The 14,381-nt window shown below is 36.5% G+C and overlaps 1 protein-coding gene across 1 annotated transcript; it reads left to right on the plus strand.

The window, feature by feature from the left end:
- The first annotated feature begins 942 nt into the window (after positions 1 to 942).
- Positions 943 to 1,935, plus strand: LOC5567124. The gene is made up of 2 exons (XM_001651501.2): positions 943 to 982; positions 1,051 to 1,935. Exon 2 carries the CDS (start codon positions 1,057 to 1,059, stop codon positions 1,819 to 1,821), a length of 765 nt encoding a protein of 254 aa, XP_001651551.2. The 5' UTR covers positions 943 to 982; positions 1,051 to 1,056; the 3' UTR covers positions 1,822 to 1,935.
- Positions 1,936 to 14,381: the final 12,446 nt, after the last annotated feature.

Consider the following 14,381-nt stretch of genomic DNA (forward strand, 5'->3'; position numbering starts at 1 on the left):
AAGAATTACGAGGATAATATCAGAATTTAAATAATAATTTCGATTGGATTTCCAGAAGAAATCCCGAGAAATTTTGTGAGAATCCCCGAACCCAGATTTTTAAAATAGATTCCATTACACTGGAAAGCAATCATTAAATCATTTTCGGCAGAATTCCAGAATTTTACAGCAGAATCCTGAAAGGATTTCCATAATAACCCAAGATGGGTTTCTGGGATAGTCCAATAGGAAGTCCCAAGGAGGTTATTGGAAAAATCAGAGCGATCAAAGAAATAACTACATATAATAATTTCAGAAGGGTTTCTGAAAGAATCTCAGTGAATTTTCAAGATGTCCTCTAGCAACACAACTAATATATACTAATATTTACAACTCAATACTTAATTATAAATTGCGTTAAGGTGATTATAGAACAAAGCCACACCTCAAATTTTCAAAAGCACAAGACTTGAGAACCAAACAGCTCTCACCGTTGAAAATTTATCCCATTAGTCACCACCAGCAAGCAAGCAGATTGATTGGTTTTCAACGCAAACTGTTGTCAGATTCTCCAGTCTTGTGCCCTTGTTTGGCTTCGTTTTATAATCACCTTAAGCTAGTGTACGCCATCCAGTTTGGGGGCGGATTGACGGTATCGAAGTGGATTAAAAACAATTATAGGAGAACGTGAGGAAAATACATATGAACTGCGCAGAATACATCAGACCGATTTAGCATTGCTGCGCACTTCTAAAAGCATTTTATTTTTATTAAAATATTTGATGATAGTAGAACGACAAAGATCATCAGTTGATTTTCCGCTACTGTTGTTTTTAAATCACAATTGTTATTTCTTTCCGTGCACGCGCTCGGGAAATGAATCTGGCCATGGTGCAACAACCGCGCTACATTCGATGAATCCTATGCGACAAAAATTGTCGGCGCTATCCGTCAAATTCGCTCACCAAAGCTATTTTGGTGACTTTAACATCACAGCTAAGAAGTATTGAATCCTCTGTCGTACAATAACTATCTTATTCGAAAACAGCTTCTAAAATCTTATCATTGCAGTCAAAAATGCAGCCAGAAAACGACACGTCGGGGACTACAGCCGCATCGAGCCATTTGCAGTTTCTGAGCAATATAGCACACGGAAGTTTCGGAATGGCCAAGTATGCTTACCACAAAACGGGCGATGCCACCAACTATGTAGTTAATGGAATAAAGGACAGTTCGCATACAGCCCAGGTAGTCGATGCGAGTAAAAATGTGTACAGCACAGCCAAAGACTACCATCGCAAAATCAGCGAGAGCCCAATCACCGAACAGACAGGATCGGCCTTACGTTATATGGCCGGAGCCACTTACAACACTGGCCTGCAGGCTTATCAGATAGTATCTACCAACCCAATTACGGGCCCGGTACTTCGATTTGCCGGCGCTGCAATTGGTTCCGCCATCACACTGAACTTAATGGCCACATCGGTGGCGAGCCGTGCCGGGAGAGAACTAGTAAGGGCATCGTGTATTCGCAACTCCTTGTGGATATTCAACAAGCTGCATTTACCGAACACGCTGAGGGCATCGGCCGTTTTCGCAGGAGTTAGCACTCAGAACTACATCGCTTCTGGGGTGATTCCTGGTTTGTTCACAGCATGGGCGATCTATGATGGGTACCGTGTCGCTCGGTATTGTTACGATGTGTACCAGGACAAGGAACGGGAACGGTCACAGCAAGCTGAGCGATTGAACGAGGCTGTCCAGATGTTGTTTAACTTTCCAGAGGATTTGGCAGCCCAGCAAATTCGCATTCTGTACTTCGGTATGTATGCTCCGCAGTAGGCTGAGACTTTTCGGTTAAGTTCATAAGAATGTGTGTATTATATCACTTATAATCTCAGAGTATCGTATTATTGATTATTTTCAATGAAGTACAAATATATCTTTGGTTTACTACTTTTGTTTACTTATACATTCTTTAAAACCATCTACACACCTAGATTAAATTACTGGGGTCGGTAAAATTTTACTGGGTTTTGGAACTTGTCTGCAGCATTGAACTGGTGAAGCTTCGTGTAAAGTATTTTAAGGTGAATATAGAACGAAGCCACACCTCATATTTTTAAGAGCACAAGTCTTGAGAACCAAACAGCGCTCCACGTTGAAAATTTATCCCAACGGTCACCACCAGCAAGCAAGCAATTTGATTTATTTTTAACGCGAACTGTTGTCAGATTCTCCAGTATTATATGCACTTGAAAATTCAAGGTTTGGCATAGTTTTATAATTACCTTAAGCATGTACCGTAATCAGGGGACAAATTGATCACTATTTCACATTTTTTTGTTATGTTATCCTTCGGAGTTCAAATATTGTCTAATAAATTTTGACAAAATCAGAACTTTATAGATCTTTATAGATTTCGTAAAGGAAATTTTCTCGATTCCCAGGGCATAGAGTATCTTCATACCTGCTACACGATTATATACATGCAAAAATGGTCAATCGGCAAAGAAAGCTCTCAGTTAACTCTCAAACCCCCAACGTCTGACTTTTCATTAAAAATGAACTTTAAAAAATCATAACTTGGCCAATTATTAATCAATTTTGGATCTTTTGGTCTCAAACAAACCGCATACTCCTCAAGATTTATTGTGTTCCGGAAGAAATGGGATTGGCCACTTGGTTCCGGAGTTATTCCGGATTCAAATGGGGTATATTCGTTCCGGAAGTGATAGTTCCCTTAGATTTTTCAAGATTAGCGGTAAGAAAATTATTCATTGTGTACTTTCTATAAGTAAAAAGCTGCCAGAAGGTCGAATGACATTGGTTCTCATTGATTCTGGCCATTTCGGATAACCGCACCTGGCACCGGTTCCTGAATGTACCCAGAGAGGACATTTTCTGAAACTCAAAGAATACTACCGTGCGACGGCTCAAAATTCCTGATTTTTTATCCGGAACATCATAGATATAATGCCAAAGACCAATATGAGGTTCTGGCCACATCCGGATACCCCGGAATCGGTTCCGGTGGGGCCTCAGTGGGACACTTTTGTAATCTTACTCACTCATATCGTGCGACGGCTTAAAATTCCTGATTTTTTATCCGGAACATCATAGATATAATGCCAAAGACCAATATGAGGTTCTGGCCACATCCGGATACCCCGGAATCGGTTATGGTGGGGCCTCATGAGGTTTCGCAGTGGGACACTTTTGTAATCTTATTCACTCATATCGTGCGACGGCTCAAAATTCATGATTTTTTATCCGTAACATCATAGATATAATGCCAAAGACCAATATAAGGTTCTGGCCACATCCGGATACCCCGGAATCGGTTATGGTGGGGCCTCAGGGGGACACTTTTGTAATCTTATTCACTCATATCGTACGACGGCTAAAAATTCATGATTTTTTATCCGTAACATCATAGATATAATGCCAAACACTAATATGAGGTTCTGGCCACATCCGGATACGCCGGAATCGGTTCCGGGAGGGCCCCAGTAGGACACTTTCGTAATCCTACTCACTCATATCGTGCGACGGCTCAAAATTCATGATTTCCTATCCAGAACATCATAGATATAATGCCAAAGACCAATATGAGGTTCTGGCCACATCCGGATACCCCGGAATTGGTTATGGTGGGGCCTCAGTGGGACACTTTTGTAATCTTATTCACTCATATCGTGCGACGGCTCAAAATTCATGATTTTTTATCCGGAACATCATAGATATAAAGCCAAAGACCAATATGAGGTTCTGGCCACATCCGGATACGCCGGAATCGGTTCCGGGAGGGCCTCGTAATCCTACTCACTCATATCGTGCGAAGGCTCAAAATTTATGAATTGTCAACATGAACATCATAGCTATATTACCGTGGACCAATATGAGGTTCTGGTTACATCCGGATACCCCGAATTGTTTATCCAACAGCATCACTCTATAAATCAATATAAAGGTTCTGACTAGATACTTGAAATCTTAGCGAAATGCTGAGGCTGGTTCGAAGGAAAGAGAACCTGGGCTAAGACACAGAGCCTGGACGCGGAAACAGAACCTCTTCGTGGAGATATAGCCTGGAGGCTGAGCTGTAGTCTGGAGGAAGAGTTAGCATGGACGAAAATCTAATATAGATTTGAAGGTCAATACGCGTTGAACAAATTCAGCGTGATGCGAATGTTGACTCATCTAAGGAACTGGTCAACAGTGTTGGAAGGAACTTGGTAGTCTGGAGAAATTGATGCTAGGTGAATTTGGTTGGGAGGAGCTCACGTAAGAGCTTGGCAACTAATTTCAATACTGTCGTTAGCAACTATAATAAGGGATACAAGGTGTAAAAAAAATGCTTTATTTTAAAGACGAATACAAATTAATAAAATTATGTAGTTTATGAACCAGCATCAAAGCTTAACAAATGATATAGAATTTCATCATATGACTTTCAAAGACATTTTCAAATTTCTTTATTATTCAAATTTGGAGCACTTCTGCCACAAGATTAACTGATATTCTAAAAATAAAATTATACTTTTCTCTAGTCAATTGCATCAAGGTTAACAATAAATTGTATAAGAATGTATTTAGCATTGCAAACGAATTCCAAAAAACCACATGTTGTCATAAAAGATATATAGGATGAAATAGTCAAAAGAATTTGTAGCGAACATGTCTAAGAATTTTCTCTTAATATTTATTTTTTTCAACAACATATATGAAAGGGACTCTATAAATTTTGATAAGGTATAGTGCCGTTTGATTTTGGCAGTATTCCAGAAAAAAATCATTTTGCCAATATCGAACCGTGTCAAAATTAAACAGTTGTTTTTAATCATACTTTTGTATTTATAAACACGGATTAAATTTAACTATTTTGAAAAAAAAAGACGCAAAGAAACATTAAGATAACCAAGATCGGGGACTAACCCATGATGTACTTTTTTTGTATATAAATTTCAGTACAAGTTGAACTCGATTATCTGGGATTCGATTATCCGGAATTTTAGACTGGATTATCCGGAGTACGATATTTGTTTTTCAGTATTTGTGCATAAATTTGAGATAATTTAGTATTGCACTATACAATATGAATGGTTTAGCAGTTTTGGACGTACGTAAGAAAAGGGGGTTTGAAAAAGTTTTTTTTTTGTGTACGTTGGTCAAAAAATGTTTTTTTCTTCTCAAGACCCCCAAATGTTCCTAGAAATAATATTTTGCTACGCCACTGCATCATATAAAGATAATAACGAATGAAAAATATTTGAGTTCTTTATTCGCAGATTTCAACTTTTTTTTAGTGATTCGATTATCCGAAGGATTCGATTATCCGGAGTGAATAACAATCGATTCTCGAGTCCGATCTGTAGTACCAATAGATTATTTAGTTGCATTGTGTAATGAAAAACAATCTAATCTTAATGTGTCTGTAGATTCAAATACAGATCGGACTCGATATTCGAATCGCTAAAACAACATTTAAATCCACGATAAAAGAAATAAAATAAAAACACGGTTTTTTATCGTGTTTTTTATATGTTGACAAAAACGGTTAGCCAGAAATGTCTCATGGACTTATCGATATGGATCCAAAGCTATCTCAATTGATTCAACGAAGATTACACAGAGTGCATATGAGTCTTATCAGAACAATTCTGGAGTAATCGCATATTACCAGAATATTATATTGATCCATGGCATAATAGCTATGATGTGCAGCATAAAAATCATGAATTTTGAGCCGTCGCACGATATGAAGGAAAAGATTTACAAAAGTGTGCCACTGAGGTCCTGTCGGAACCGATTTCGGGGTATCCGGCTGTGGCCAGAACCTCATATTGGACTTTGGCACTATATCTATGATGTTCCGGATAAAAAATCATGAATTTTGAGCCGTCGCACGATACGAATGAGTAGGATTACGAAAAAGCCCTACTGAGGCCCTCCCGGAACCGATTCCGAGGTATCCGGATGTGGCCGGAACCTCATATTGGTCTTTGGCATTATATCTTTGATGTTCCGGATAAAAAATCATGAATTTTGAGCCGTCTCACGATATGAGTGAGTAAGATTACAAAAGTGTTCCACTGAGGCCCCACCATAACCAATTCCGGGGTATCCGGATGTGGCCAGAACCTCATATTGGTCTTTGGCATTATATCTATGATGTTCCGGATAAAAAATCATGAATTTTAAGCCGTCGCACGATATGAGTGAGTAAGATTACAAAAGTGTCCCACTGAGGCCCCACCGGAACCGATTCCGGGGTATCCGGATGTGGCCAGAACCTCATATTGGTCTTTGGCATTATATCTATGATGTTCCGGATAAAAAATCAGGAATTTTAAGCCGTCGCACGATATGAGTGAGTAAGATTACAAAAGTGTCCCACTGAGGCCACACCGGAACCGATTCCGGGGTATCCGGATGTGGCCGGAACCTCATATTGGTCTTTGGCATTATATCTATGATGTTCTGGATAGGAAATCATGAATTTTGAGCCGTCGCACGATATGAGTGAGTAGGATTACGAAAGTGTCCTACTGGGGCCCTCCCGGAACCGATTCCGGCGTATCCGGATGTGGCCAGAACCTCATATTAGTGTTTGGCATTATATCTATGATGTTACAGATAAAAAATCATGAATTTTGAGACGTCGCACGATATGAGTGAGTAAGATTACAAAAGTGTCCCACTGAGGCCCCACCGGAACCGATTCCGGGGTATCCGGATGTGGCCAGAACCTCATATTGGTCTTTGGAATTATATCTATGATGTTCCGGATAAAAAATCAGGAATTTTAAGCCGTCGCACGGTAGTATTATTTGAGTTTCAGAAAATGTCCTCTCTGGGTACATTCAGGAACCGGTGCCAGGTGACCGGGTATCCGAAATGGCCAGAATCAATGAGAACCAACGTCATTCGACCTTCTGGCAGCTTTTTCTTATAGAAAGTACACAATGAATAAGTTTCTTACCGCTAATCTTGAAAAATCTAAGGGAACTATCACTTCCGGAACGAATATACCCCATTTGAATCCGGAATAGCTCCGGAACCAAGTGGCCAATCCCATTTCTTCCGGAACACAATAAATCTTGAAGAGTATGCGGTTTGTTTGAGACCAAAAGATCCAAAATTGATTAATAATTGGCCAAGTTATGATTTTTTAAAGTTCATTTTTAATGAAAAGTCAGACGTTGGGGGTTTGAGAGTTAATAACTGTGGAAGTGCTCATAAGAACACTAATCTGAGAAGCAGGCTTTGTCCCAGTTGGGACGTAACACCAGATAGAAGAAGAAGATCTGTATCAGCAAATGTAATCGATTTTAATGAAAAAAAAAATAATATTTCATAAAATTAGTTTTAATATCAAAAATTGAAATTGGGCGAAATTTATCACCATACGTACGTACGGTACGTTTAGGATCAAACAAATTCGCAATTTACTAAATTTGGATCTGCTAAATCCAGTGTTGATAGACTCACACTCAAAATCTCAATCAATACGCTCTCCCGTGAGAGCAAATTCATTAGAGATCTGCTTCGCAAATCTCACGCTTGAGATTTTAATGCAAAATCAACTCAATCAACTCAAACCGTAAAAAATGATTCAGTCGCAAAACCCGGCAAAAACCCGTGAAACCCGAATGTTGTTGTTTACGTTAGAAAGGATTAACATAATTTTACCAGACTAACAAGAAATTATTGCCGTGTGGAAGTAAACTGTGGAGATACGAGACAATGAGTTAAAAAGGTAAGCCAACTCATCCATGATATTTTGACTGCTGAGTTGCATGATTGACAACTCACGCATGAAAAATCAAGCGTGAGTTGTGAGAAATTGAGTTTTTCACAACACTGCCTAAATCTAAACATGATGTCAAACTTCTTACAACTTGTGTATTTGATCACTTATTTTTCAAATTTAAACTTCGTAAATCAGCATAATACGCCTAAATGTAGGCAATTTCACTCGAAATAGGCACGTTTTTCGAGAATATATCCTAAATATTCACGATTCAACAAAATTCAATAATTGAAGATTGTAGTATTATAGAGTGAGTTTAAAAAAAAAATATGTACACGAATACCAAAACATAATTCAGTTTATAAATAAAACAAAAAAACTTATCATGATGTAATCGCTAGAAGATTTCCATCTGTGTAATCGTAATTTCCAAACGAAACGCTAATTTCCAAACGCTTTAAGGCCCAAGTAAAAATGGTGCAAAAGCCAAAACTGAAAAAGCAGTTTTTTTTTCAAATAGACAAATGGTAGAAAATAAAAATACACAATCCTTTCATTTGCCAAATAAAAGGGCTGTGTGTTCTTATTTTCATCAATTTATTGTTTTAAGAGGAAAATAACCATCATCGTTTTGAAAATTTTCAAAACCAGTTATTTTGCTCAAAATCAAAGCAATTTTCATGAAAATCTATCATTGCACTGCACTTGCTATCTCTATTGCGATGATAGATTTTCATGAAGATATCTTTAAATTTGAACGAAAAAACTGGTTTTCAATTGTTGATGATTGCTGATGATTGAATGATGGATTCTTGAGCCTTAAAAGGAGAAAACTGCTTTTTCAGATCTGACTTTTGAGCCATTTTTTCTTGCACCTTAAGTGCAAATGACCGAATAGAACACGAGAATGCAAGCTGACAATGCACACGGATACGAAGGCCGAATGGTTATGCTGAATGGACGCTCTTCAGCGTCGTTTGAATCGTGGCGACAGGTAGCGACTAATGGTGAATGGAACGAAAGTAGATGAAGAAGTAGATGAAGAGAGAGCGATTTCGGGAGTGCTTCAGTAGTCGGCGTCGGTGCGCATCATCGTCAGTCCAATAACGATTTTTGACGCGGACGGTTTGTGTTTGTACGTGATGTGAAAATAGAGAAAAAAAAACGGCTGATGTTGCCATTGAAAAAAATAGTTTATATTTATTTTGAAAGAATACGACAAAGATGGGTGTAGGATTCTTCCTGCCCAAGTACACACAACACATTTCAAATAAAATTTCATGTTTTTTAATGTTCTTCCGAATACTATTTTTTCATTTACATTTCTTTTTTTTTTAACACAACACGACTGCACTTCACTACTGTAATCTCCAAACTGAACCATTCAAGCCAGTGCTGATTCATACGATCCCGAACGCTCGTTCGTGTCCGTCTATCGTCGTCTGTTGTATCGGTCGTCGTCATCATTATCAGCTTTGGTGTCGTCTCGGGTATACCGTCATCATTCATTCCTGCTGCGCGCACGGTATAGCAACCGTCTGAATTTGATGATCCTAATTGACACACTGAAATAAATAAATTCATTATTTTGAAACCACAAGTTTTTCAAACACATACTTACTGCATCGTTTATTATTTTGATATTATCTAGATACTTACTGCATCGTTATTTTAATACTACAAACTATCATCACTACATCCTTCTTCTCCTCTACTCTAATAAGTACTCTATTTGTAAATTTTTACGATATTTTTAAAACAAAAATCAGTCAAAGTTTCTTAAATCTCCTCAGCTGATTTAGATAATATTTTCTTAAATTAAACATATCAGGCTCCAAAAAGTATCTATAAAGCGTAAAAAAAAACTTTCAATAACTTCTTCCGTACATTTTAATTCACAAACAAACAATAAACCGCCTCAACTGAAATCGATAACACTTACTATGATGGAGCATAGACGTATCAACGAAGCGTCTAAATCAGAAATATTCCAATGACTTCCACAAAACATCTGAATAATAGAGATAGAAAACTATAGAGGACGAATGTCGCTGCTGTTCCCTTTGTTCTCGCTCAGAAACATGTCGGGTATATAAGTGTCAAACTGCATACATTTTCGCGTTGACATTTATAGCCCCGCCTATCTCCGCCAGCAAAAGATGTTCCTGCAGCGACGCCAGCGACATTCTTCCTCTATAGTTTATTACCTCTATTATCTGAATCAATATTCTACAATCAATAACTGCCTTTAGTGATTTCTATAACACTTTCTTTGGTAACGTTTCCCAGGCTCCAGAAGTTTTCATAAATAGTCTAAATCAGAAATTTAAAATTAGTTCTTCAAAACATCTCAATCGAGATATTTCACAATCAATAAACTGCCTCTAGTGATTTCTATAACACTTTCTTTGGAAGAGCAAACCAGGCTCCAGAAGTACCTATCAAATGTCAAAATCATAATTTTCAAATAACTGCTTCAAAACATCTCAATATACATATTTCACAATCAATAAACTGCCTCAACGTATTTTGATATTTTTTTTTTTTTCTTTTAAATAGCTACCTAGGCTCCAGAACTATTCGTATCAACGAAGCGTCTAAATCAGAAATATTCCAATGACTTCCACAACACGTCTGAATCAATATTCTACAATCAATAACTGCCTTAAGTGAAGTATTCAAAAATTGTCTAAATCAGAAATCCAAAATAACTTCTTCAAAACACCACAATCGACATATTTCAAAGTCAATAAACTGCCTCAACGTATTTTGATAACTTTTTCATTGAAAGAGCTTACCGCGCTCCAGAAGAATTCATAAATCGTCTAAACCAGAATTTAAAAACTATCATCTTCTAAACATCTCAATCGACATATTTCACAGTCGATAAACAGCCTGAACTGATTTCGATAACACATTCTTGGGTGAAGCTTACCAGGCTCCAGAAGTACCTATCAAGCGTCAAAATCAGAAATTTTAAATAACTACTTCAAAACATCTCAATATACATATTTCACAATCAATAAACCGCCTCAACGTATTTTGATAGCTTTTTCTTTGAAAGAGCTTACCAGGCTCCAGAAGAATTCATAAATCGTCTAAACCAGAATTTTAAACTAACATCTTCAAACCATCTCAATATACATATTTCACAGTCAATAAACTGCCTCAACTAATACCGATAACACTTTCATTGATAAAGCTTACCCGACTCCAGAAGTATTTATAAATCTTCCAAATCATAAACTTAAACCAACTTCTCCAAAACATCAATAAACTGCCTCAATTGATTTCTATAACACTTTCTCTGGTAATGCCTACCAGGCTCCGGAAGTATTCTTTAATCGTCTAAATCGGAAATTTAAAATAAATTCATCAAAACCTCACAATAGACATATTCCACAATCAATAAAATGTCTCAACGTATTTTGATAACGTTTTCTTCGAAAGGGCTTACCAGGCTCCACAACTATTCATAAATCGTCTAAATCAGAAATCCAAAATAACTTCTTCAAAACATCTCAATCGACATATTTTACAATCAATAAACTGCCTCAACTGATTTCTATAACACTTTAATAGGTAGAGCTTCCCAGGCTTCAGAACTATTCATAAATAGTCTAAATCAGAAATTAAAAATAAGTTTTTCAAATCATTTCAATCGACATATTTCACAACCAATCAACTGCCTCTAGTGATTTCGATAACACTTTCTTTCATAGAGCTTACCAGGCTCCAGAAGTACCTATCAACGTCAAAATCAGAATTTTCAAACAACTGCTTCAAAACATCTCAATATACATATTTCACAATCAATAAACTGCCTCAACGTATTTTGATAACATTTTATTTGAAAGAGTTTACCAGGCTCCAGAACTATTCATAAATCATCTAAATCAGAAATCCAAAATAACTTCTTCAATATATCTCAATCGACATCTTTTACAATCAATAAACTGCCTCAAATGATTTCTATAACACTTTCTCTGGTGGAGCTTACCAGGCTCCGCAAATATTCTTTAATTGTCTAAATCGGAAATTTAAAATAACTTTTTCAAAACATCTCAATCGAAATATTTCACAATCAATAAACTGCCTCAATTGATTTCTATAACACTTTCTTTGATAGAGCTTACCAGGCTCCAGAAGTACCTATCAAGCGTCAAAATCAGAAATTTCAAATAACTGCTTCAAAACATCTCAATAGACGTATTTTTATTCAATAAACTGCCTCATCGTATTTTGATAACTTTTTCATTGAAAGAGCTTACCAATCTCCAGCAATATTTATCAATCGTCTAATTTAAACTAACTTCTTCAAAACACCTCAATCGACATATTTTACAATCAATAAACTGCCTCAACTGATATCAATAATACTTTTTGATAGAGCTTACCCGGCTCCAGAAGTACTCATAAATAGTCTAAATCAGAAATTAAAAATAAGTTTTTCAAATCATCTCAATCGACATATTTCACAATCAATAAACTGCCTCTAGTGATATCGATAACACTTTCTTTCATAAAGCTTACCAGGCTCCAGAAATACCTATCAAGCGTCAAAATTTCTTCAGAAATTTCTAATAACTGCTTCAAAACATCTCAATATACATATTTCACAATCAATGAACTGGCTCAACGTATTTTGATAACATTTTCTTTGAAAGAGCTTACTTGGCTCCAGAACTATTCATAAATCGTCTAAATCATAAATCCAAAATAACTTCTTCAAAATTTCTCAATCGACATATTTCACAGATAATAAACTGCCTCAACTGATATCGATAACTTTTTCATTGCTAAAGCTTACCCGGCTCCAGAAGTATTTATAAATCTTCTAAATCATAAACTTAAACCAACTTCTCCAAAACATCTCAATCAAAATATTTCACAATCAATAAACTACCTCCAGTGATTTCTATAACACATTCATTCAGATATTTAAATTAACTTCTTCAAAATATCACAATCGACATATTATATCAAAATCAGAAATTTTAAATAACTACTTCAAATCATCTCAATTGACATATTTTACAATCAATAAACCGCCTTAACGTATTTTGATAACTTTTTTTTTTTGAAAGAGCTTACCAGGTTCCACAACTATTCATAAATCGTCTAAATCTGAAATCCAAAATAACTTCTTCAATATATCTCAATCGACTTATTTCACATTCAATAAACTGCCTCAACTGATTTCTATAACACTTTCTCTGGTGGAGCTTACCAGGCTCCGCAATTATTTTTTTAATTGACTAAATCGGATATTTAAAATAACTTTTTCAAAACATCTCAATCGAAATATTTCACAATCAATAAACTGCCTCAATTGATTTCTATAACACTTTCTTTGGTAGAGCTTACCAGGCTCCAGAAGAATTAATAAATCGTCTTAATCAGATATTTAAATTAACTACTTCAAAATATCTCAATCAAGGGGGGTCTGTAGCCTTGAGGTTACGCTTTCGCTTTATAAGCGGAAGGTCATGGGTTCGATTCCCAGCCCCTCCACAAAAAAAACCGTCCAGCCACCAGAAGACGCTTCACGGAGGACCGTGCTTTGGGGAGCACATCCATCCTCCGTCAGTATCAGATGGTGACTGAGACAAACTGACCCTCTTCGCAGGCAGCTAGTCTCACTGACAGCAGAGCTCTCTCCTATCTGCTCGGTGTGAGAGTAAAAAGAGTAGGAGAGCGTGCAGATGTAAATATATAGATAAGTTAAAATAGATCTGTATCGGTTAAGAAGCTACAGATCAACTGATTCCGGCACAGTAGTGGCCACGAGCACAGAGTGCCTTAAAAAAAAAAAAAAAACGCTCGTTCGTGTCCGTCTATCGTCGTCTGTTGTATCGGTCGTCGTCATCATCATCAGCTTTGGTGTCGTCTCGGGTATACCGTCATCATTCATTCCTGCTGCGCGCACGGTATAGCAACCGTCTGAATTTGATGATCCTAATTGACACACTGAAATAAATAAATTCATTATTTTGAAACCACAAGTTTTTCAAACACATACTTACTGCATCGTTTATTATTTTGATATTATCTAGATACTTACTGCATCGTTATTTTAATACTACAAACTATCATCACTACAATGGGTAATTGGGTAATGAACAAAAATCAACCTAAAAGTAATACAGGTCGGACTCCTTTTTTCGATTATCCGGAATATTTTTTTTTTTTGATATTCTTGTTTTTCAGTTTTTATGCATAAATTTGAGATAATTTAGTATTGCAATATACAACATGAATGGTTTAGCAGTTATGGACGTGTAAGAAAAGGGGGTTTTAAAAAAGGTGTTTTTGTGTTTGCCAGTCAAATTGTTTTGTTTCTTTCCAAGACCCCTAATGCTTCTAGAAATAATTTCTGGCTGCGCTACTGCATCATAAAAAATAAAACAACGAAAAAAATAATATTGAAATTCTTTTATCGCAGATTGTATTTTTTATTGATTCGATTATCCGGAGTGAAAAAAAAAATCGATATTCCGGATAATCGAGTCCGACCTGTACATACAGTAGTATGCATGTACATACAATTGTTGAAAAACCCACTGAGGATTTGTTACTAAAACTAATGTCGAATATTATATTAGGTAACAATCATGTTTTTCAAATGGTGTCGATGATTAAGCCA

This window comes from Aedes aegypti, chromosome 2 (assembly GCF_002204515.2).
Source record: "Aedes aegypti strain LVP_AGWG chromosome 2, AaegL5.0 Primary Assembly, whole genome shotgun sequence".
Classification (NCBI taxonomy): Eukaryota; Metazoa; Arthropoda; class Insecta; order Diptera; family Culicidae; genus Aedes; species Aedes aegypti.

Excerpts from the sequence above, each read along its gene's own strand:
- LOC5567124 (XM_001651501.2), top strand. The coding sequence starts at position 1,057 with ATGCAGCCAGAAAACGACACGTCGGGGACTACAGCCGCATCGAGCCAT.